The sequence below is a fragment of the Pristiophorus japonicus genome, chromosome 20 (assembly GCF_044704955.1).
Source record: "Pristiophorus japonicus isolate sPriJap1 chromosome 20, sPriJap1.hap1, whole genome shotgun sequence".
In the NCBI taxonomy this organism is placed as follows: domain Eukaryota; kingdom Metazoa; phylum Chordata; class Chondrichthyes; family Pristiophoridae; genus Pristiophorus; species Pristiophorus japonicus.
In genome coordinates, this window is record NC_091996.1 from 13015738 (window position 1) to 13041676 (window position 25939).

The window sequence follows — 25939 nt, forward strand, 5'->3', positions numbered from 1 at the left end:
TGAAGGCCTCTGGCGGTCCAGTTTCACACACTGTTTACTGACTTTTTACCCAAATTAGGTTCCACACCCCCAGGGTTGCCATCTCTGGTTGGACGTATTCCTGGAGGTTTCATCACATGGCTTGCGGCCTCCAATCGCCCCGCCCAGTCAAATTGCCCCCCCACCCGTACCCCCAACAATATTTTCACAACTTAAGTGTTAAAAAGTAAATGAAAGAAAGCAAACTTTTATAATGCCCCCATTATCTTTCTCCCGGGTGTCAGGGAGATCAATCTTCAATTCCTTGAGCCTCCAGGACATAAGATCATAAGAACCTAAGAAACAGGAGCAGGAGTAGGCCATTCGGTCTATCGAGCCTGCTCCGCCATTCAATGATATCATGGCTGATCTTCGACCTCAACACGTTCCTGCACTGCCCCTATATCCCTCGATTCCCTTAGTATCCAAAAATCTATCGATCTCTGTCTTGAATATGCTCAATGACTGAGCCTCCACAGCCCTCTGCGGTAGAGAATTCCAAAGATTCACCACCCTCTGAGTGAAGAAATTTCTCCTCATCTCCGTCCTAAATGGCCGACCCCTTATTCTGTGACAGTGACCCCTGGTTCCCCCAACCAGGGGGAAATATCCTCTCTGCATCTACTCTGTCAAGCCCTGTAAGAATTTTGTATGTTTCAATGAGATCACCTCTCATTCTTCTAAACTCTATAGAATATAGGCCTAGTCTACTCAATCTCTCCTCATAGGACAATCCCCATGCCCCCCCCCCACCCCCATCCCAGGAATCAGTCTGCTGAACTTTCATTGCACTCCCTCAATGGCAAGTATATCCTTTCTTAGGTAAGGAGCCCAAAACTGTACACAGTACGCCAGGTGTGGTCTCACTAGGGGCCTGTATAATTGCAGTAAGACGTCTTTACTCTTATACTCAAATCGTGGAGGGTTTGGCAACTTGACTCTCTCCTGTGCCACTGAGAGGGCATAGCAGGCCACCACCTCACCAGCCTCTGCCAATCGTCAAGTAAGCGAAGCTGGCGTTACCTGGTTGAGGACCTTCTGGAGGTACGGTGTCCCCATGCGATCAGCCATGTGCCGGTAAGCTGGGTGGGAAAGGAAGAATTTTCTCTCCGCAGCCAGGGCGGCTTGGATGTCCTTCCTCCCATCGATGTCCTTCTGACTCCTGTTCACCACTCCAATGTAACCTAAAGATAAAAGGAAATGGGCAGGAAGTTAAGGCCAGGCCAGTCTCCTACCGCACGCAGTACATGTGACAGTTTGTGGTGACTTTCTGCTACCTTTCTTTTATCAAGCGAGCCTTTGGCCTAGTGGTAGCGTTCCCGCTTTGGAGACAGAAGATTCAGTGGTTTGAATCCCACTCCAGACAGGCCTGGCAAGCAGAAACTAGAGCCCCAGCTCTCAATTCCAGGTTGACATCCGCCAGGATACTCATGTCCTGTGGGTGTACCCAACCCCTCATCATATGGCTATTGGGAGCACATTAAAAACCCTCCCGATGTGGAGGGATAACTACCCTATCGAGTAGTATATCGGCCATGCAAGGAATGTTCATGTCGTAGGCTGTTCATCAGCCTGTGAATCCTTCCACCACTCTGCAGTGTTCTCCAAGTGAAGAGTAAGAAGACACAAAAACAGCCTTCCTTTTATCTCTAGGTCTTCCCGAACCAATTATGCTCCATGGCCAGAGGAGAAACGGGCGATTGGATGAACTTCGGCCAATGAATCAACTTCTGCCAATGAGTCTCCATGAGTGGCTGCTAAAAAAAAGGGACGTGAAAGAAGATCAAAGGCGGCTCTTTCACAGATAGTTCTTTACTCTCTGGAGAATTTGGGGGTGGGGGGGTGGGGAGTGGGACGGTCCTTGGCTTTTGCTTCACAACACCATGAAAATTAGTAACCCAGTGTTTATGGGGAGGGGAAGAGGAAGAGCCACAGACCTGAATGTATTTTAGAATAGGTTAAGGCACACCATACTGTACACACTGGTGCACCAAGGCATCGTACCATTTTCTGAGGGTTGTCTTTAGATGTTTTGGCGGACCTGCTGCATGGTTGGTCTCCAGGCCTCTCATTCCCAGCCTGATCGGCTACGGGATTTGGCCAGGGATGTGATTCAGCTTCGCTCCTCCTCCTCCTCCTCCTCTGGATGTCCAGTGTTTCCATTTCCGCCCGTTCCCACAGGGAACTGTCCAGCGTCCACCTCGCAACATCTCCAGGTGCCACGTTTGAGGGTCATTGTGAGAAGGAACTCCGAGCGCAGAGATATGTTCCGTGAATCCACCATGTAGCACGTTGGTGCATTCGAGACAAGGGCCCTCCTGGAGCAAGGACACTTGCTCGGGATTGCTGCAATGAAACGTCCCCCGGCGCCCCCCCCCCCCCCACCCCGCCACCCCTGGCCCCCGAGACTTGCCTCTACACGAAACACCAACAGACCTGTTACCTGATTCTAACTTTTGCTTTTCACTTCAGTGAATAACGCTGACCCAGTCTTGCCATTTCTGACAGGTTTGTATTTCCCACAGTTCTCCGAGCATAAACCCTCCATACCCTGCACTTGATTATGACAGGCTAACAAGTGGAAAGAGGATTGTAAAGTGCTTTTATGTTCCACGTTTTTATTGAATGTGCGAGGTTGCAGCCCCTGTTCCATTATTTAAAGGGGCTGCTCCTCAATTTCTGGCTGCACGTCAGTCCCACGCTCCTGATCTTTGGGCACCCTGTGCGGAGGGGAGCGGGTAGGTCCAAAGGCCTCCTCGTAGGACTGCTCCTGTGCACGGCCAAGGGGGCCATCAGCCGGTCCAGGCAGCGAGCGGTCGAGGGGGTCGTTCAGCCACACTGCCCGCCTCTCTTCCGCGGTTACATCCGAGCCAGGGTGGCCCTGGAGATGGAGCACGCGGTGTCCACCGGTACGCTCGCGGCCTTCCGCGAGAGGTGGGCGCCGGAGGGACTGGAGTGCATCATCACCCCCGGCAACCAAATTTTAATTTGATTTTATATGTTTTAAAGTTTAATTTGTTTTAACTGCCGGTTTTAGTGTCCCCCTCCCCCTTTTGGGGGGCACTTGTAAATTATGGTTTTACTGCCCAAAAAAAACAACAAAAAAACACAAAAACCACCAAAGAAAAAGGGCACGTGAAAAGTGTTTGGAGTGTCCCCCAGATCGGGGGGCACTTGATTTAATGTTTAATTTTGTTTACCCCAAAAAGAGTTGTAAAGTGCTTTTAATGAGGGGCAATTGAATCAGTGCCTATCTCCAGCAAGCTTGGGTGGTTTCAGCAGGTGGGTCGCATGTTGTATCTGACACAATCTTCAGCTAGGAGAGGCTGCCGTATCTGACAGGGGCAGAGGCTGGTCAATTCAGACAAGAGAAAAATGCCCAGTGGAGATAGACAACAACCAACAATTTTTCATTCAGACTGAGATGGAGACAGAGTGAGGGGGAGCAGGAGATGGGGGGGGTGGCCGGAGAGATGGAGACGGGGGTTGGGTGGGGGGGAGGCTGGGAGACTGGGGGGGGGGGAGGGGGGTGAGGAGACGGTGGGGGGGGGGGAGACGGGAGGGGGGGCGACGGAGATGGGGGGGGGTGGCGGAGAGAACGCTGGGGGTGGGGTGAGACAGAGACAGAGACGGGGGGGGGGGGAGAGGAGTAGACGGAGACAGGGGGAGAGACAGAGATGGGGTGGGGGGGGAGACAGAGACGGTGGGGGGGGAGGGGAGACTGCTGGGGGTGGGGAGAGACGGAGACGGGGTGGGGGGAGACATAGATGGGGGAGGGGGGCAGGGGAGACTGCTGGGGGTGGTGAGAGATGGAGACGGGGGGGGAGGAGACGGGAGGGGGGAAATGGGGGGCAGACGGGGAGAGAGAGACCAAAATGAGAGTTAGAAAGAACAAATGAGACACAGCAAAGAGCAAAATGGCAGCACCAAGATAAGCAGCAGAGAGAGAAAACAGGAAACATTGATTTTTTAGCTCAGATTTAACACATTTCGGCAAGGACTCAAATCAGAACACAAACGTGGCTGGGGGTTGGATTTAAGACACAAAAAATTATTGTGGCATTTACCTCGTCTCAGGGGCAACAGTTTGTTTTCCAAGATCTCACGAGCATCTGTTCCCTCATCCATCAGATCCAGCTTGGTGATGACCCCAATTGTACGCAAGCCTGGGGTAGCAAGCAGAGTTTTCTGTCAGGAAGCACATCCCTGACACACGAGTAGCCCGACAGGTGGAGCTGCAGGACTGGGCCCCATAGAGCAGTGGCTAACCCCTTCCCCCCATTCACCACACGCAAAGTCCCTTACCTCCCTCCCACCATCACGGGGAGGTGGGGCTCAAAGACCTGGTCCTTCCACGGAGGGGAAGGGAGGAGAGAAATGATCAGAGGCCCAGTCGTCCCATCGCTACTCTTGCCCACCTCCTAGTGGCCGCGTTATGGAGTGACACCTGTTAAGGTCTCAGAGAAGGTCTCCGGCCCGTTAAAATCATAGAATCTTAGACACTTACAGCATGAAAGGAGGCCATTTCGACCCATCGTATCCATGCATGGCCGACAAAGAGCTGTGCAGCCTCATCCCACTTTCCAGCTCTTGGTCTGTAGCCCTGCAGGTTACGGCATTTTAGAAACATAGAAACATAGAAAACAGGAGCAGTAGTCGGCCATTCGGCCCTTCGAATCTGCACCACCATTCAATATGGTCATGGCTGATCCTCTATCTCAACACCATATTCCTGCTTTTTCCCCATACCCCTTGATGCCTTTTGTTTCTAGAAATCTATCTATCTGCCTCTTAAATATATTCCGTGACTTGGCCTCCACAGCCTTTTGTGGTAGAGAATTCCACAGGTTCAGCACCCTCTGAGTGAAGAAATTTCTCCTCATCTCGGTCCTAAATTTCCTACCCCATATCCTGAGATTGTGACCCCTTGTTCTAGACTTCCCAGCCAGGGGAAACATCCTCCCCGCATCCATTCTATCGAACCCAGTCAGAATTTTATATGTTTCAATGAAATCCCCTCTCATTCTTCTAAACTCTAGTGAATACAGGCCTAGTCGACCCAATCTCTCCTCATACAACAGTCCTGCCATCCCAGGAATCAGTCTGGTGAACCTTCGCTGCACTCCCTCTATGGCAAGTATATCGTTTCTTAGGTAAGGAGACCAAAACTGTACACAATACTCCAGGTGCGGTCTCACCAAGACCCTGTATAACTGTAGTAAGACATCCTTGCTCCTGTATTCAAATCCTCTTGCAATGAAGGCTAACATACCATTTGCCTTCCTAACTGCTTGCTGTACCTGCATGTTTGCTTTCAATGTCTGGTGTACAAGGACACACAGGTCCTTCTGTACATTGACACTTCCCAAGCCATCACCATTTAAATAATACTTCATCCTTATGTTTTTCCTACCAAAGTGGATAACTTTAAGTGCACATCCAAGCACTTTTTAAATGCGATGAGGGTTTCTGCCTCTACCACCCTTTCAGGCAGTGAGTTCCAGACCCTCCCCAAATGTGAAGACATTTCCCCTCGAATCCTCTCCTGTTCTCTGGGCTGAGAAAACAAGTGATGCAAGGTGCCTTACAGAAATAATCAAACAATTTAAAAAGAAATACAACAGAAATGGGCCCTAATCTTGTCTCGGACATCCATTTGAATCCAGCAAAGATTAACATGGGGTCAATGCAAATAGCGCATCTTAGCTACTCACGCGATACAAAGGTACATTTGGGACATTTTATTTCATACCACCTACAGTCACCAAACCGTATCTTAAAGGGGCAGCGCCCTACAGGCGGCGTAGAGGTGCTACGAGAGACCTCGGTGCTCTTGGGAACTAAAAATAATCAGAAAAGACTTCCATTCATCATCGTTACCCAGCAACCCATCACGGGAAGTATGGACACTGGGCCCAGGCAGGATTTGGAACAACTGTGATGATTAAATGGACGGCCGACACTCTCACAGTCGAGGCCCGTACAGGAAGTGTGAGCTGATTCCAATTCAACTTCGAATGCCAACTGAGGCTAGCTATTTCAGTGAATTGGCCATTGTTGTGCCAGTATGATTCCTATCACACCACAAATCCACAGACAACTTAGAACCAGCAGATGCAGTGAATCTAATTAATTTCTTAAATTGCATCTAACAAATAAGGAAAGATAACTGTCCAATTAGCAAGTCACACTCAGTGAATCGAGAGACACAAACTGCACCACGTGCTTATGGAACAGCTCAGGCGTGTTGGGTACGCTATTCCTTAGACCATCTGTTCCGAGCTCACACACCACACTATGAATTCCTTCCTCTGAGTCCCAAAATCTGGACTTAATAAATCCATAAAGCCAAGGGTTGCATCGCATGAAATGGAGCTATTCCGATAATCAAGCGCTTGCCACGTCCAAAAACACAGTCTGGAGGTAAATCTTAAAAAACAGAATCAATGCGTCCTTAAAAACACTGGTTGGAACTTTCTGCAAGATCACAAAATGGTCCCATCCTAAAAAAAATGTGAAATGGAATCATCTCCCAAAAAATCATAAAATGGAATCATCTCCCAAAAAATCATGAAATGGAATAATCTCCCAAAAAATGTGAAATGGAATAATCTCCCAAAAATATTGTGAAATGAAATAATCTCCCAAAAATATTGTGAAATGAAATAATCTCCCAAAAATATTGTGAAATGCAGCCAGCGCTGAAACCCGGATTGCATGCAACTCACACACACAGACTGGAGCTATACTCAAAAAAGAATGGACTAAAGCTATGTCTAAAAACGTGGCGAGACCCATTCCCCAAAATATGGGCCGTGGCCATCAACCCTCCGATGTACCAAATGTTAGGATTACGTCCAGGCCCAGAGACCGGAGATGGAGGAGTTTCAATGCATTCCACTTTTCAGCCTTGAACTGAGTTTCTGAACCTCACCACCAATTTTGCAGAGCTACTTTCTGAGGGTTGTACCGAAAAGAAAAGAGGGTCCAGTACCTTGAGGGTCGACTTCTTTGGCTATCTTCAGGGCATCGGAGTTGGCCAGGTCAGTGTTGGCGGGGGACACTGCCAAGACCAGACAGTTCTCCTTGGTGACGAACTGCATGAGCATCTCCCGGATCTGGAACTCGATGTCCACAGGCTGGTCACCTACTGCCACTTTGGTCATTCCAGGGAGGTCAATCAACGTCAGGTTAAGGACTGAGGGGAGAGCACACAACTTGGGTCACAGTCTCTATCTTTATGGGGTTGACTTTTAAAATTTTGATTGCATTCAACTCAAGTGAATTAGTTGAAACTTGAGAAACTTGGCAGCAAGGTGGCCCATTCATCCTTCGGCCAAAACATCAAGAGAAAGAGAATGATAACAAAAGCAAAATACTGCGGATGCTGGCATCTGGAATAAAAACAGAAAATGCTGGAAATCTCAGCGGGTCAGGCATCATCAGTGGAGAGAAAGCAGAGTTAACGTTTCGGGTCGATGACCCTTCGTCAGATGATAACAAATTGGACAAGATTGTACCAATTAAATTTAACACTACATCTAACTTTTTTTGCTATTTTTCCCACTTAGACACATGAAGTTTGGTTTGAAGTGATTGAAGGAAATAAAAATAATCTCCTCTGCAGTGTTGAAAAATGGATGAATAAATTCTATCCAAGTTTTGATATGTGTCTTGTCACATTTCCGCCATCACATTTTGTCATATATGCAAATTCGGGTAATTTTTTCTTAAAAAGTCAATCAGTTTAAAACTTCCATAACAATGGAAACATCCTCTACCTGACCTCAGGTTGTCCGTAAAAGACAATTCACCTCTAACTGACCTCAGGTTGTCCACAAAAGACAATTCACCTCTAACTGACCTCAGGTTGTCTGCAAAAGACAATTCACCTCTAACTGACCTCAGGTTGTCCGTAAATGACAATTCACCGCTAACTGGCGTCAGGCTGTTATAGCAATTCGACCTTGTGGCCTTGTGGGTCACCCACATTACACACAACAAGCATTTAGCAACCAAATACTCCGTGGTGTGTAACATGGCATCAGACTCCTGTCGTTATAAAGGAAACGTATCATCCTATTTACCGTAAGCATCACCACAGGGGATCCACTAGATCCTAGAATCTTAGGGGTGGGTCTTCAGCTCCTCTCCGCTGTGTTTTTTCACCCTGGGGCAGTGGCAATGGCGGCGGTGAGGTGTTCTGGCCGGACGGTCAGCCTCCAGCGCCCCACCGGGATCCTTGGGTCCGGTTTTAGCGGTGGCGCGGAGCAGCAGCGCACGGAAGAGCTGTGCCTGATGTACAACGCCTCTGGTTGTGACACCGGCACGAGTTTTGACTCTTGCCCGTCCCGTCCGCCCCAAAGCGGTACCCCGCAGTGACCGCCTGGGAAATCAGGCGATGCAACGATACCAACATCGGAGAGGTCAGCAATGGTCTCCTAAGGGTAAGTGTGATGGGTTTTTTTCTTTCAATTTATTTTGCGATTTGTGTTGTGGTGTAGGCAATGTTTTTGGAATGTTTCTGTGGATTTTGTTTTAGGTCCACCCCCTCCGCTCCGCCAACACAGGCGTCTCTCAGAACGCTCCCGGCCTGGCTCTTTAGCTCGGGAGTTTCCCACGCTAATGCCCACGAGAGGTGTACAGCGCCTCCCTTAGCGCTGCACACCTGACTCAGGGCCCAGCTGCCCAATGTTACCGACTGAGGCACGATCTGTTCCCGGGCGCAAACTTTACCGCCCCGTCACCATTACCGCCCCAAAAACATCAAAGGCGAAAATCCAGCCAGAACAGCGCACAAGGAGGCCATTCGTCCCATCGTGCCTGTGCCAGCTCTTTGAAAGTGCCTTCCAATTAGCTCCGCTCCCGCTCTCCCCCACCACATCACACTGAACGTGGTACATTTAACAGCTGAGCCACGAGGCTGCCAGTGAAACCTGTAGGGTTGTGTGGCAACTGGGTAGGGCACATCTGCCTTGTTTAAGCATCGGCAAGTTCTGGCAACAGACTTTACTGTTCCCAGAGTCACCCCTTGCAGTGTCGCGATCTCAGCAGCCGGTGATCATTGCTGCAGTGTCGAGGCACCTACCATTTGGCGAATAGACGCGCAGGTTGATTGGAATGGACGAGATCCCCTTGTTGCTGCCGGTCACCCGGTCCGTCTCCTGCTCGATTTCCTGCCGCACTTCATCGAAGTCTGTGAACTTCTTCCCTTTGCAATGTAAAAACTCTGCATGTTCTACAGATGAGAAAATAAATAGATAAAGGCATAAGATACGAACTGAGACAGACTTAAAAAAAGGCAGAACATGCTGGCGTCTCCGATTTTAACCGCTCCACCATCGGTGGCCGTGCCTTCAGCTGCCTGGGCCCCAAGCTCTGGAGCTCCCTCCCTGAACCTCTCCGCCCCTCTCTCCTCCTTCAAGGCGTTCCTTAAAACCTACCTCTTCGACCAAGCTTTTGGTCACCTGTCCTAACTTTTCCTTTTAACGTGGCTCGGAGTCAAATTTTGTTTTATAAGACATTTAGAGACCGCATGGATGAAGTACAACAATTGTACATTCCTGTCTGGCGTAAAAATAAAAAGGGGAAGGTGGCTCAACCGTGGCTATCTAGAGAAATCAGGGATAGTATTAAAGCCAAGGAAGTGGCATACAAATTGGCCAGAAATAGCAGCGAACCTGGGGACTGGGAGAAATTTAGAACTCAGCAGAGGAGGACAAAGGGTTTGATTAGGACAGGGAAAATGGAGTACGAGAAGAAGCTTGCAGGGAACATTAAGGCGGATTGCAAAAGTTTCTATAGGTATGTAAAGAGAAAAAGGTTGGTGAAGACAAACGTAGGTCCCCTGCAGTCAGAATCAGGGGAAGTCATAACGGGGAACAAAGAAATGGCGGATCAATTGAACAAGTACTTTGGTTCGGTATTCACTAAGGAGGATACAAACAACCTTCCGGATATAAAAGGGGTCAGAGGGTCTAGTAAGGAAGAGGAACTGAGGGAAATCTTTATTAGTCGGGAAATTGTGTTGGGGAAATTGATGGGATTGAAGGCAGATAAATCCCCAGGGCCTGATGGCCTGCATCCTAGAGTACTTAAGGAGGTGGCCTTGGAAATAGCGGATGCATTGACAGTCATTTTCCAACATTCCATTGACTCTGGATCAGTTCCTATGGAGTGGAGGGTAGCCAATGTAACCCCACTTTTTAAAAAAGGAGGGAGAGAGAAAACAGGGAATTATAGACCGGTCAGCCTGACCTCAGTAGTGGGTAAAATGATGGAATCAATTATTAAGGATGTCATAGCAGTGCATCTGGAAAATGGTGACATGATAGGTCCAAGTCAGCATGGATTTGTGAAAGGGAAATCATGCTTGACAAATCTTCTGGAATTTTTTGAGGATGTTTCCAGTAAAGTGGACAAAGGAGAACCAGTTGATGTGGTATATTTGGACTTTCAGAAGGCTTTCGACAAGGTCCCACACAAGAGATTAATGTGCAAAGTTAAAGCACATGGGATTGGGGGTAGTGTGCTGACGTGGATTGAGAACTGGTTGTCAGACAGGAAGCAAAGAGTAGGAGTAAACGGGTACTTTTCAGAATGGCAGGCAGTGACTAGTGGAGTGCCGCAAGGTTCTGTGCTGGGGCCCCAGCTGTTTACATTGTACATTAATGATTTAGACGAGGGGATTAAATGCAGTATCTCCAAATTTGCGGATGATACTAAGTTGGGTGGCAGTGTGAGCTGCGAGGAGGATGCTATTAGGCTGCAGAGTGACTTGGATAGGTTAGGTGAGTGGGCAAATGCATGGCAGATGAAGTATAATGTGGATAAATGTGAGGTTATCCACTTTGGTGGTAAAAACAGAGAGACAGACTATTATCTGAATGGTGACAGATTAGGAAAAGGGAAGGTGCAACGAGACCTGGGTGTCATGGTACATCAGTCATTGAAGGTTGGCATGCAGGTACAGCAGGCGGTTAAGAAAGCAAATGGCATGTTGGCCTTCATAGCGAGGGGATTTGAATACAGGGGCAGGGAGGTGTTGCTACAGTTGTACAGGGCCTTGGTGAGGCCACACCTGGAGTATTGTGTACAGTTTTGGTCTCCTAACTTGAGGAAGGACATTCTTGCTATTGAGGGAGTGCAGCGAAGGTTCACCAGACTGATTCCCGGGATGGCGGGACTGACCTATCAAGAAAGATTGGATCAATTGGGCTTGTATTCACTGGAGTTCAGAAGAATGAGAGGGGACCTCATAGAAACGTTTAAAATTCTGACGGGTTTAGACAGGTTAGATGCAGAAAGAATGTTCCCAATGTTGGGGAAGTCCAGAACCAGGGGTCACAGTCTGAGGATAAGGGGTAAGCCATTTAGGACCGAGATGAGGAGAAACTTCTTCACCCAGAGAGTGGTGAACATGTGGAATTCTCTACCACAGAAAGTAGTTGAGGCCAATTCACTAAATATATTCAAAAGGGAGTTAGATGAAGTCCTTACTACTCGGGGGATCAAGGGTTATGGCGAGAAAGCAGGAAGGGGGTACTGAAGTTTCATGTTCAGCCATGAACTCATTGAATGGCGGTGCAGGCTAGAAGGGCTGAATGGCCTGCTCCTGCACCTATTTTCTATGTTTCTATGTTTCTATGTTTCTACCCCTGCGAAGCACCTCGGGACAGTTTACTACGTTAAAGGCGCTATATAAATGCAATTTGTTGTTGTCCAGAAGATCTGCGGGGGTGGGGGGGGGGGGGGGGTGGGTGGAGAGAAGATGCAAAATTCCGCAGCGCCCTGTTTGGGTCGCACAATTTGAATTAAATGAATAATTAGCGCCCGGCGAGCTGGACCGCTAAATGTTGCGGAATTGGGGTCCTTGTTTTTTTAAAAGAAATGGGAGGGGCGGTATCGGAGGCGTGATTCGCCTCCGTGGGGCGGGAGCGGGGCGCGAGATGCTGCATCGCGCTGACGCGTCACAACAACTTCCTTTATATGAGGGGCTGTGGGGAGGGGGTGGGGGCCCGCTGCGGGCTCTGCAGCCATTTTCCTGGAACCCACTGGGCCACCACAGCTTGGCGGCCCGCGAACCTGTCGTTGGCAGCGTCCCTCGCGTCAACCTCACGTCCCGCGGAGCCATTCTTCCCCTGCGGTGCGAGGCGATGACACCATTGGCGTGTGTGCCCCCCCCCCCAAGCCTGGGACGAAAAGGAAGGGACGCAGCACAAAACCATTTTTGCCCACTGCATCCGGGAGGTGGGGGTGGGGGGGGCAATTCTGGGCGGGTCGTTTCTGCCACCCCAACTGATAAACCTTTGGCGCCCCGCTAACGAGGCTAGAAAAAGGATACATTTCGGCCCCCATGTGTTTTTTATTTCACCAAAACTTTCCCCGCTGATTTTGCGTCCCCACAACCCACTGAAGATGTTAACTCGTTTCTGGGTGTTATGTAATGATGTGTGTATCGTCCCAGTACCTTAAATGTAATGTAAGCACTATGCCACACCACAGAGGGCGCTGCGGTGGGAAACCCTGGTAGCACCTGTAACAAGGGCTATATAAGGCTGACCACCACACCTGAGAGGCACTCTGGAGCTGAACAATAAAGGACGAAGGTCACAGCAGTTAGATCAACACCAGACCGTGTGGAGTCAGTGATTTGTGTGCTACATACACCACATTGGCGACGAGGGAGCGGACGAACTCCACGCAACCATGGCTACTCTGGGCTCGCTAAAGGATTTTACCGTGGGCAATGATTGGGAGGCCTTTACGGAAAGGCTCGAGTACTACTTCACAGCAAACGACCTGACGGAGGACACGGATGCAATGAGAGAGAAGCGTAAGGCGATATTGCTCTCCAGTTGTGGAGATGAGGTTTACTGTCTCGTCAGGGATTTGCTGGCACCTGGGAGTGCCAGGGACAAATCATACGAGGAGCTGACTGAACTCATTCGTGACCAGTTGAAACCGAAGGAGAGCATCCTCACGACCAGATACAAATTTTACCATCACTGCAGACCCCAGGGCCAGGATGTCACCAAATATGCTGCAGACCTTAGGAGACTCGCGGCGCCGTGTGATTTTGGGGCACACATTGACGAGGCGTTATGGGACGTTTTCGTTATGGGGATTGGCCACGAGGGCCTCCTTCACAAGCTGCTGGCCACGGAACCCACAGCCACCCTGACAAAGGCCATCACCATCAGCCGGGCATATATGACCTCGACTTGCAGCACCAAGCAAATGATCCACACAGTCTCGAACCCGGCAGGCACGGTCCACAGGATAGCGCCCACCACGGACAAAACTGCAGAACGTGGCTCTGCCCGGGGCAGAGAGCACGGACCTCGGGGTCCTGGAACTCACAGCCCGCTGAGGGGGGCCAATCAAGCAGCACCATGCTGGCATTGTGAAGGAAGCCATGGGGCTCACCGGTGCAGGTTTGTGGAGTACACGTGCAATACCTGCCACCTGAGAGGCCACCTTCAGCGTATGTGTGAAAGAAATCAGACTCACCATGTAGCTGAGGAGATGGGGCATGATCCACCATCCAGCGAGGAGCAGACAGAAGATGATGAGGTGTTGGGACTGTACACGTGTACCGACGATTCGCCCCCAGTGATAAGTGAAGTAAAAATCAACGGAGTCCCTGTGAGTATGGAAGTGGACACGGGCTCGGGTCCGTCGTTGATGAGTCGGAGAACTTTTGATAAACTGTGGATTAACCCAGCTGCACGACCCAAGCTGGTCCTGGTCACGGCGAAGCTGCGTACCTACACCAGGGAACTAATACCTGTTCTCGGCAGAGCGATGGTGCAGGTATCCCACGGGGACGAGACGCACGCTTTACCTTTGTGGGTCGTTGCAGGCGATGGGCCGACACTCCTTGGCCGGAGGTGGATGGGGACGGTCCGTGGGAGCTGGGAAGACTTCATTCCTCCACAGGCTGCTGCTCCCCGGGGTGCTGCCGTGCCCCGGGTCCCCAGAGAGCAACGCCGACCGAGCTGGAGCTGCAGCCTCAATCCCCCCCACAGGCAAGTCCCAGGCCCGGGCCTCACACAGAGACCCTGCAGCCCCAGCCCCCACAGGCAAGCCCCAGGCCCGGACCTCACACAGAGACCCTGCAGCCTTAATCCCCACAGGCAAGTCCCAAGCCCGGACCTCACACAGAGACCCTGCAGCCTCAGCCCCAACAGGCAAGTCCCAGGCCCGGGCCTCACACAGAGACCCTGCAGCCCCAGCCCCCACAGACAAGTCCCAGGCCCGGGCCTCACACAGAGAGCCTGCAGCCTCAGCCCCCACAGGCAAGTCCCAGGCCCGGGCCTCACACAGAGACCCTGCAGCCCCAGCCCCCCACAGGCAAGTCCCAGGCCCGGGCCTCACACAGAGACCTTGCAGCCCCAGCCCCCACAGGCAAGCAGCCCTGCACAGAGGGGCCCAAGGGGGGGTGGGGGTTGAGCTGGCGGGGTGCTGAGGGATCCAGGGGCCGGCGGTTTGGAAGGGCCCCGCAGAGGAGCTGGTAGCATCGGGCGGCGGCCATGGCAGCCGCAGGGGAGGCCGCTACGGAGGCCGCGGGGGACGCGGCAAGTGCGGCCGCTGGAGAGGCGGCAAGTCAGGTGGCAGCGGAGGGGAGCGGAGGCTGCGGCGGCGGAGGGCATCCGGAGCGGCGGAGAAGAAGATGGCGACGGCATCGTGTCGGAGCAGCAGAGCATCAAAGATGGCGGCGCCCAAGGAGAAGCCTCGTGGAATCCTCCTGCATCAAAGATGGTGCCTTAAAGAGGAAATGCACCCGGGAGTCTTAAAAGGGCCTTACAAAGAGGTGGTCCCCACAAAGGGCTTCTGTTTGGCAGAGCGAGTCTAAAATGAGCTATGTTAATGTGAGATAGTGAATTTATAATAAGAATTACTTTTTTTATGCTGAATGGCCACTGTATTTGTGTAAAATAATGGATGAAGTACAATTAATGATAACGGTTAACAAGGAAATCAAGGTTCCGCTACCAGTCAATAACCAGTTAATGTACCAGATAATATGTGCCATACTAACACACTCTCTATGCCCACCTGCCTTCCGTTGGACAAGTGTGATGTTATGTAATGATGTGTGTATCGTTGTCCTGCGTCCAGGTGGGGGGGAGGGGGGGGGAGGTGATGTTATGTAATGATGTGTGTATCGTCCCAGTACCTTAAATGTAATGTAAGTACTATGCCACACCACAGAGGGCGCTGCGGTGGGAAACCCTGGTAGTACCTGTAAGAAAGACTATATAAGGGTGACCACCACACCTGGGAGGCACTCTGGAGCTGAACAATAAAGGACGAAGGTCACAGCAGTTAAACTTACACCAGACCGTGTGGAGTCAGTGATTTGTGTGCTACATACACCATACTGAGGAACCAACCCAAGTCTCCACAACTTTGCCCGAAGCCCATTCTTCATGGGTAACCCCAGGCAGTGAGGGTCAGCAGTGTAGTCGACAATGGGTGGATGGGGGTGGCGGGTTGTGTGGGGGGGGGGGGGGGTGGTTGCGGAGGGTGGGAATAGGGGGCAGTGCGGGCCAACGTCACAACCAAACACAATGCTATGTTTCATGACGTTACAGGCGCTATGTTGTTGATGCTGTCTTCATCCTTGGTCTGCGCACTTTCCAGCAGGGGATCCCAGGGCAGCGTTTAAAAGGCCCCCTGGAAGAATATCCACTCCAACCCAGGAACGCGGAAGGCAATTGCAGTGCTCCCACTGCAGCCTGGGCAGGAATCCACACGGGTCAATATGCCTTATATGCTACAGCTATATAAGGTATTGGTGAGACCACACCTGGAATACTGCGTACAGTTTTGGTTTCCATATTTACGAAAGGATGTACTTGCTTTGGAGGCAGTTCAGAGAAGGTTCACTCGGTTGATTCCGGCGATGAGCGGGTTGACTTATGAGAAAAGGTTGAGTAGGTTGGGCCTCTACTCATTGGAGTTCAGAAGAATGAGAAGTGATCTTATCGAAACGTATAAGATTATGAGGGGGCTTGACAAGGTGGATGCAGAGAGGATGTTTCCACTGATGGGGGAGATTAGAACTAGAGGGCATGATCTTAGAATAAGGGGCCGCCCATTTAAAGCTGAGATAAGGAGAAATTTCTTCTCTCAGAGGGTTGTAAATCTGTGGAATTCGCTGCCTCAGAGAGCTGTGGAAGCTGGGACATTGAATAAATTTAAGACAGAAATTGACAGTTTCTTAAACGATAAGGGAATAAGGGGTTATGGGGAACGGGCGGAGAAGTGGAGCTGAGTCCATGATCAGATCAGCCATGATCTTATTAAATAGCGGAGCAGCTCGAGGGGCCGTATGGTCTACTCCTGTTCCTATTTCTTATGTTCTTATGTTACTCTGTCTAAACTAGCTGCGCCATATGTTTAAACAAAATCCCACATCGTACAAACATCTGATGGATATTTTTAGATGTGAGACATCAGAAAAGACTGAACAGGCTGGGGGGTAGGGGGGTGGTGCTTTTCTCTAGAATAATGAAAGCTGAGGGGTTAAGATTTTGAAAGAGTTTGAGGATGTGGAGAAAATATTTCCACTTGAGGGGAAGTCCAAAACTACGGGCCATAAATGCAAGATAGTCACTAATAAATCCAATCGGGAATTCAGGAGGAACTTCTTTATCCAGAGAGAGTGGTGAGAATGTGAAACTCGCTACCACAAGGAGTGGTTGAGGTGAATAGCATAGATACATTTAAGGGGAGGCTAGATAAACACATAAGGGAGAAAGGAATAGAAGGATAGTGTGATTGGGTGAGATGAAGAAGGGTGGGAGGAGGCTTATGTGGAGCATGGACTCGATGGGCCGAATGGCCCATTTCTGTGCTGTAAATTCTACGTGATATGAATAGAACATAAGTCAGTGGGTTTGGGCTGTAAGAGCTGTGTAACAAGAATCTAAAGACCAGCTTAAGTGTAAGAGAGCAGCATCTATTTCACTTTGGAGTAGACTGTTTGCAACTTTGGTGTCATATTTAACCCTGAAATGAGCTTTCGACCACATATCCACAGTATAACTAAGACCGCCTGTTTCCACCTCCGTAACATCGCCCATCTCCGCCCTTCCCTCAGCTCATCCGCTGCTTAAGCCCTAAGTCGTGCCTTTGTTTCCTCTAGACTTGACTATTCCAACACACCTCTGGCTGGCCTCCCCCGTTCTACCCGACATAAACTAGAGGTGATCCAAAACTCAGCTGCCCGTGTCCTAACTCGCACCATGTCCCGCTCATCCATCACCCCTGTGCTCGGTGACCTACATTGGCTCCGAGTTAAGCAACGTCTCGATTTCAAAAATCTCATCCTTGTTTTCAAATATCTCCATGGCTTCGCTCCTCCCTATCTCTGTAATCTCCTCCAGCCCCCACAACCCCGTGCCCCGCGCCCCCCCCTCCCAACCCCGAGATGTCTGCGCTCCTCTAATTCTGCCCTCTTGAGCATCCCTGATTATAATCGCTCAACCATCGGTGGCTGTGCCTTCTCTTGCCTGGGCCCCAAGCTCTGGAACTCCCTGTCTAAACCTCTCCTCCTCTCTACCTCTCTTTCCTCCTTCAAGACGCTTCTTAAAACATACCTCGTTGACCAAGCTTTTGGTCACCTGCGTTAATTTCTCCTTACGTGGCTCGGTATCAAATGTTTTCTCTCATAATACTCCTGTGAAGCGCCTTGGGACATTTCACTACATTAAAGGAGCTATATAAATACAAGTTGTTGTTGTTATTTTTAAGTGAAGTACTGAACACAAGAATCAGAAAGTCATGGCTCTGTGCTACTGCACAGGATCAGGTATAAAGACTCATAGTAATGATGGGCCCAGCCCTTCCACCTCAGATAATGGAGCAGTCCATGCCTGCATGTAGCAAGACCTGGACGACATTCAGGTTTGGGCAGATAAGTGGCAAGTAACATTGCGCCACACAAGTGCCAGGCAATGACCATCTCCAACAAGCGAGAGTCTAACCACCTCCCCTTGATATTCAATGGCACTACCACGGCTGTATCCCGTTCCCCTCCACTCCCATCAACATCCTGGGGGTCACCATTGACCAGAAACTTAACTGGTCGAGCCACATAAATACTATGGCAACAAGAGCGGATCAGAGGCTGGGTATTCTGCGGTGAGTGTCTCACCTCCTGACCCCCCCAAAACCGCTCGACCATTTACAAGTCAGACTGTGATGGAATACTTTCCACTTGCCTGGAGCTCGACACTATCCGCTTGATTGGCACACCATCCACCACCTTAAACATTCACTCCCTCCATCACCAACGTACCGTGGCTGCAGTGTGTACCATCTACATGATGCACTGCAGCAACTCGCCAAGGCTTCTTCAGCAGCACCTCCCAAAACCGCGGCCTCTACCACCTAGAAGGACAAGGACAGCAGGCGCATGGGAGCACAATCACCTGCATTGCTCCTCTCCAAGTCACACACCATCCTGACTTGGAAGTATAATGGCCGTTCCTTCATCGTCGCTGGGTCAAAATCCTGAAACTCCCTCCCTAACAGCACTGTGTGGGAGCACCTTCACCACACGGACTGCAGCGGTTCAAGAAGGCGGCTCACCACCACCTTCTCCAGGGGCAATTAGGGATGGGCAATAAATGCCGGCCCTCGCAACGCCCACATTCCAGAACAAGTAATAATAAAAAAAGGTATAGCACGTGTTGCTATGGAAGTGCGACAACCAAAAAGGGGAGAGTGGGGGAGGAGGAGAGGGTGTCAGTAACTGGGGGGGAGGGGATTGGTAGCCAGTAATAACGGTGACGATCGGGAGGGGGAAAGCAACGACCCACTTTTTTTTAATGTGGTGTTCGGAGGGCAAACCGATCTTTGGACCCTTATTTGCATTAGCAAGCTGATTTTTTTTTTTGGGGGGGGGCCTTTACCAATATGGCGGTGTGTGCACTTCCTGCCCTCCATATTGGAGAATTAGGAGGCTATTTAGCGCCCGAAAAACAGGTGCTGTGCGACCGAATTTCCAGGCTGTTGTGTCTGTGCTGGAGAAAGTTAAACTAATCCCACACTCCAGTTCTCTCCTCATAGCTGTAGTTTCCTGCCCCGGCACCATCCTGGTGAATCGATTTGCTGTGGCTTTTACTCTAATTGGCACCTGACCAATACTTGGCACAAGTATTATTTCCTTACTCTTGTACTTTATAGTCCTTTGGATTCTTTTGTTAAAATGGGTTTATCTGCTTTTGGGGAATGATGTATTTGACACCCACCCTCGGTCTACCTGTTCATCCACATCCTTCAACGTTCTTTTAATTTAATTTACACTGATATTTCTTGTTTTATTTTCCCCTAAAAAGTGTATTTCCTCAGACGTAGCCCGCTAAAAACTCTCTCTTTGGTCAAGCTTTTGATCACCTATCCTAATGTCTTCTTCTGTGGTAGCACTCTTGCGCCCAAGTCAGAAGGTTGTGGGTTCAAGTCCCACTCCAGAGACTTGAGCACAAAATCCAGGCTGACACTCCCAGTGCAGTGCTGAGGGAGTGCCACACTGTCGGAGGTGCCGTCCTTCGGACGAGACATTAAACCGAGGCCCCGTCTGCTCTCCTGGGTGGACGTAAAAGATCCCATGGCACTGTTGCGAAAAGCAGGGGAGTTATCCCCAGTGTCCTGGCCAATATTTATCCCTCAATCAACATCACTAATCCATTATCTGGTCATTATCACAGTAAATTGAATCCACAGAATCACACAAGGCAACAGTCACAGTTCGCTTGTAAAGGTATACCATTCAATATCTGGAACACAAGAGCATGAGATTTGAAGAACATTTGATGTTAATATTTCCATGGTAACAGAAAAAAGGTCCAAATGCAAACACCATTGTTGGGGGTGGGGTGGGGGGGCTGGGGGGCAGCAGGAGCAGAGGTTAAAGCCAATATTCCCTTAATGTAAAAATAAAAGACAATGTGTGTGTGCGCCAGGACAATTTCACGCTCACAGTTCTCCATACACGGACTTCCTGATCTCAGCCTCACTGACATTGGAAAGCATTCGGATGAGAAGTTAAACCGAGGCCCCGTCTGCTCTCTAGTGAAAGATCCAATGGCACTATTTCGAAGAAGAGCAGGGGAGTTATCCCTGGTGTCCTGGCCAATATTCATACCCTCAATCAACGTAACGAAAACAGATTATCTGGTGATTATCACATTTGTTTGTGGGAGCTTGCTGTGCGCAAATTGGCTGCCACGTTTCCCACATTAAAACAGTGACTGCACTCCAAGAAATACTGGCTGTAAAGCGCTTTGAGACGTCCGGTGGTCGTGAAAGGCGCTATATAAATGCAAGTCTGTCTTTCTTTCTTTTCAAGCACAGGCACGTAGGGAGGGAGAGAATATTTTTTTTTTAAATCAGAGCACAGACGCAGCATCTGGAATTTGGTGAGGTGATGGGGATGGCACGCCAGTAAGAGTCAACACCTTCAAGGCAGCAAATTTCTAATCTGTCCCAGCGGTTCGTGGCTCGCCCTGAAGTCCGCCCACGCTCGGCTTTGTGGCAGTCTTCTGCAGCTGGCAGGTTTGCTGCTGAAAGCTTCGAAGAGCGGGCACGGGGCCAGGGGAGTGGTAGCTTGTGGTTCCAGTGATGTGGAACACGACATGTAATCCCAGACTTCAGTGAAGAGGAAAACTGACTAATGGATTCCTGTAACTTGGCCCCGGTACACAGGGCCCACAGTAAACCTCAAAAGGCAGTCCACAAAATAAATAAATAAATAAATAAATAACTTGAAACATAAGCAGAGGTGTCACAATGAACAGCTGACTCAAGGGAACCAAGGGGCACAGCCACAGGATAAGGGGTCGGCCATTTAAGACTAAGATGAGGAGAAATTTCTTCACTCAGAGGATTGTGAATCTTTGGAATTCTCCACCCCAGAGGGCTGTGGGTGCTGAGTCGTTGAGTATATTCAAGGCTGAGATCGATAGATTTTTGGACTCTCGGGGAAATCGAGGGATATGGAGGTCGGCTGGGAAAGTGGAGTTGAGGTCGATGATCGGCCATGATCTTACTGAATGGCGCAGCTGGCTCGAAGGGCCGTATGGCCTGTTCCTGTTTCTATTTCTTATGTCCTTATGGACTGTGTCGAGAACGGCAAAACACGGCTTCATTTCCCACTCCGAGGTTCCGTGGGAAGTGTCAGGACTGGGAAAAGGCCATTCTGCCCATTCAACTTCTAGCCTAGCTCTCCCATTCAGCCTCGGTCTGAATGTCCAATAGCTTTCTGTCCCCAGTAAAGAAAAAAAAAAATCGTGTTCGCAAAGTACCTCAGAGAAAAACAAATACAGGGTGCACTATTTCAATGTGCAGTTGTCGTGTTTTGCCGGGAAATGCAACAGCCATTTTACAAGCAGCAAGGCCGTACCATCGGAACTGAGGCAAGTGACCACTTAATGTGGTGGTTTTTGATGGGAATAAATATTGGCCAGAATATTAACTCTTCTTCAAAATAGTACCACAGAGTCCTCAGCGCCCACCAGAGCGAGCAGACAGAGTCTTCGTTCAACATCTCATCTGAAAGACAGCACCTCCATGAATTGCAGCATCGGTGAAGGATGATCCTGTTACCATTACCCAAGCCCTGTCTGATGCCCACTGTCGAGCACCGACTGTCGGAGGTGCCGTCCTTAGGACAAGACGTTAAACCGAGGCCCCGTCTGCTCTCTCGGGTGGACGTAAAAGATCCCACGGCCACTCTTTCGAAGAAGAGCAGGGGTGCTCGCCCTGATGTCCTGGCCAATATCTATCCCTCAAACCAACCTTACTAAAAACAGATTATCTGGTCATTGTCACGTTGCTATGCGCACGTTGGCTGCCGCGTTTTCTCCATCACAACAGTGACTTCATTTCAAAGAATGGCTGTAAAGATGCCCCAAGATCGTGAAAGGAAATGCAAGTCTTTCTTTTTACAGGATATTGGATAGAAATGAGGAGCAGGGACCCCGGCACCATTTTGTCCCCTCCCCCCGCAGGCATGGAGACCAATCGTAGCTCCAAACTGAGATTATCCACTTCACCAACGATCCGACCTGGGGTCTTCTTGTGCAGTGCTACACCAGTAGGCATGTTCACCCTCAGGGAGAGCTGGATAGAAATGGTCTTGCCAGTACACTCTCGTACTGCATAGCTGAGAACCCTAGCTGTTGCTTATAAGAAGTCAGTCAGGGACAGCTATATAAAGGGCCTTGGAAGACGCAATATTGGTCTGGAATTAGAATCAGTTGGAGTACTTGTACCTTCCTCCCCAGGTGTCCTGCCATTCAGGAGAGGAAAAGCGCTGCTTTCTTCAGGACTGAGTATCGCCTCAGTTATCTCAAATCAATAAGCACAAAAGAGGGCTCCATCTGACAGACAAGGCGATCCCCAAAGCATTGGGTCAATCAGCAGAATAAAATGGTCGGGAGTGTTTTGGAAGGAGCCTTCCAGAGGCCCACACTGAAAGGCCCACAGCCCAGCTGTACCGGGAAATAGAGAGCTCAGTTCTCCTCCACAGCGCCAAGCACAAAAGGGTAGTGTCTTCACACTGGAAAGGGCCTCTCTGTTGTGTGTCTCAACAGTTAAGTGTTTCTGTTGCCGCCGGCAGTTTTATCGCAGCTCAGCAAGTGCCACTGAAATGGGCAGGGGGTAATTCTGCTGCTCAATATTAGTAATAGTTTCATATTCATGTGTCAAGATTATCATTAGGAGAGTGCCAAATCAGTCAGTCAAAGTTCAGTACTAAATTGGCAATCTGACTTGCGAGAGAGAAGCAACATTGTCTGGTGTGGGAAGTGGAAATATTACATGAGGGGGAGGAATTGACTCTTACGAGGCAGACATTATGACTCACTATTGGGGCCCAGTAGAGGGAGCTTTGTTCTGAGTCTGCCCTGCACTTTTCCAATATGGCTTCCAATATATGACTGGGAGGTGATCAGTGCCAAAATGTATACAAAAAACACGATCTTTTTATACTGAAACTGTACTTATAACCACAAAAAACTTTCATTTGCTGCAGAACAGCTTTTCTGTTGCCTCCGTGACTCTGACTAAACGTGCAATGGCTATCTTTGTTTCAGCTGTGAACACAGTCAACAGACGTACACACACACCCCCCAACCACCCCGCCAAAGCACGCGCACACACACGGTGACAGGATATCAAAGAAGCAACATCTAGGAACATAGGAACAGGCGAGGGCCATTCAGCCCCTCGAGCCTGATCCACCATTTAATGAGATTGTGGCTGATCTACGACCTAACTCCATATCCCTCAATGCCTTTGGTTAACAGAAAACTATCAATCTCCGATTTAAAATAAACAACTGATCAATTGCTGTTTGCGGAAGAGAGTTCCAAACTTCTACCGCCCTTTGTGTGTAGAAGTGTTTCCTGATTTCACTCCTGAAAGGTCTGGCTCTAATTTGTAGACTGTGCCCCTGTCTTCCCAACCAGCGGAAATAGTTTCTCTCTAGCTATACTGGGGGTTCATTAAGTATTTATTTGCATAGGCAAGTAAATATCACTGTAAGAAAGGAGTTAAAAGTGTAACTGCCAAAGGGAAAATATAATGAATCTGGATAGTCAATTGGGCTAATTGAGGACCAAGTACAATGGGCATTAAGCGAAATGGAGAACAGAAGGTCACAACGGCTCGATGCTGAGGTGATACTTACGGTACATATGATCGAGATTGTCAGACAATGAACCACGAGACTATGTGTGGTTTTCATGTTATCTATTATCTAACAACAACCGGCACACACTATCGGTATACGGCAAGGGTAGCAACTGTTAACACATTTGACATAGCCAGTATAGACCAAGAAGTTCAAAACTTAGCCCAACGCTTAAGAACCCTTCTACAAAAGGGAAACGATCTAACTTCCCGGTTGTCGGAAACAGGGGATGAGGTCGCCAGACAAATGTTGCAAGTCAAGGAAATCCTGGAGCCTCATGCCCAAACTATTAATGAGATAAGTGTGTGACTAAATGATCTAATCCAAGAAACACATAAAGAACTCGTATGTGCAATGTACGGCACATGGTTACTCGGGAACATCCAACATAATATAATTCAGATGAAACAGGGAAAAATACCCGATGGGATAAGTAATGAGCAGCTGTCCAAATGGACTAAGGCCGGTACTACCCTCTGCGATGTTCGGAAGACAACACAAGTGTTCTTATCTACAAGTAATTGCATTACTAGAGAATTGAAACTGATAGCTATGGTTCGAGCTATTCCACAAATAGAGGTCACGGATGCTGAACCTAGGCATATAGAATATAGACGAAATACGAGGCCAATCCCGGGTACGATTCCTTGATACGGCCCATTATGCGGTAAAACTAAGTGGCACATTCCAAGGGGTGCATATCGATCGTTGCACTCAATGTTTGGATGTAGTGTGCATACACCCCATGGAAGTAGGGCAACGCACAACGTGCGGGTTCACTCAGACAGTTAATTGTACGTTGGAGATTAGTCCCCTCAGTCATAGAAGGACTGAGGTGGCAGCCCAGGATAATGGGATGCACTGCATATCTACCAAAGAAAATATGTACGAGCATGGTGCTGAATGTGCGATCCCACAACCTAATTTCTGTTTTGCGTCTAAAACTGTGGTCAAAATAGGCCATCGATACCTATTCCCACAAAGAGAGGAACGCACCGAGAACATCACTTTAAATAACCCGAGATGGGATGATGAAATGGAACAATATGAGATACCAAGTTGGCAAGACATTCCCCCGTCTCGAAGAACAATTGACGCAATTGAAAAAGGACACTGAGAAAAGCATACGACTTTATCACGAGATTCTGGAAGATTCCATACAGCATTTGAAGGACATTGAAGAAACCCCTGAAAGACACTCAATGGTTGGAACAGGTATGGGATTGGGGAATGAATGTTAATATCCATCCGTGGATTTGTATACTCTCTCATATGTTGGTGGTTATAGAAACATAGAAACATAGAAACATAGAAAATAGGTGCAGGAGTAGGCCATCCAGCCCTTCTAGCCTGCACCGCCATTCAATGAGTTCATGGCTGAACATGCAACTTCAGTACCCCATTCCTGCTTTCTCACCATACCCCTTGATTCCCCTATACAGTTAGGGTTAGCTGTTGGATGGGGAATTGGGGCATGTGTGGCACGCAGGAAGAAGCAGAGGAAAAGAAAAGCAAAGCTTTAATTATGGAACAGCGAAAATTGCTAGCCAAGCACCCTGAAATATTCAGAGACATAGGTCACATCCCAAGTCCCCCAAACTGTGTGGCTGATCACCACAGAACAGAGCAGGGGACACAGGATGAAGTAGATTTGGTTTGCCAATCTTGGGCTGGGTAGCCAAGTACCAAAAGGGGGGACTGAAGTGGGCCTTTCGAGCTCTGCTATAATTAAAGGGTTAAGAATGGGTCTCGGGACTCACAAAGTTAAATAGGCTTTTGTCGTGGTCAGCTTTTTTAAGTTGCTTAACGGGCAGAAGAGATAACGCTAAGGATAACATGTCGGAATGATTGACTGCTGCCAGCTGTGTAACTTGGAGACAATTACAAATAGTCAAACTGTTGAACCACAAGAGGCCCAGAGAGGCAGATAAACAGAACAAGTGGTCAGAAGTAGCACGTTGGAGAAACTCCATCTGGTGTGAGACTTAGGCCAATGATTGTGTGATGCGAAAAGGAATTAGCCAATCAGCAATTGTGCATGCGGGCTTTGGGCCAATTAAAGGGTGTAAAGGGATCGTGCGCGAGGCTGAACATGCATGATTAGGTGTATAAAAGATTGCTTAGAACTTTGTATCAGTAGAGCAGCCTGGCTACAGCCAGAGAGCAGGCGGTCAGCCCGAATAAAGACTGCTTGAATCTTCAAACACAGATCTG

The 25939-nt window shown here is 49.2% G+C and overlaps 1 protein-coding gene across 1 annotated transcript in view; it reads right to left on the reverse strand.

The window, feature by feature from the left end:
* The window catches only part of LOC139232873 (dynamin-1), a 267371-nt gene extending 253313 nt beyond the window's left edge, over window positions 1–14058 (reverse strand). Inside the window, exons 1-5 of the mRNA XM_070863364.1 lie at window positions 13531–14058; window positions 9107–9256; window positions 7013–7216; window positions 4086–4184; window positions 1042–1202 (exon numbers count right to left, since the gene is read on the reverse strand). Coding sequence (XP_070719465.1) covers window positions 1042–1202; window positions 4086–4184; window positions 7013–7216; window positions 9107–9256; window positions 13531–13564 — 648 coding nt within the window. The 5' untranslated portion in view covers window positions 13565–14058. The remainder of the gene's footprint in view (window positions 1–1041; window positions 1203–4085; window positions 4185–7012; window positions 7217–9106; window positions 9257–13530) is intronic.
* Window positions 14059–25939: the final 11881 nt, after the last annotated feature.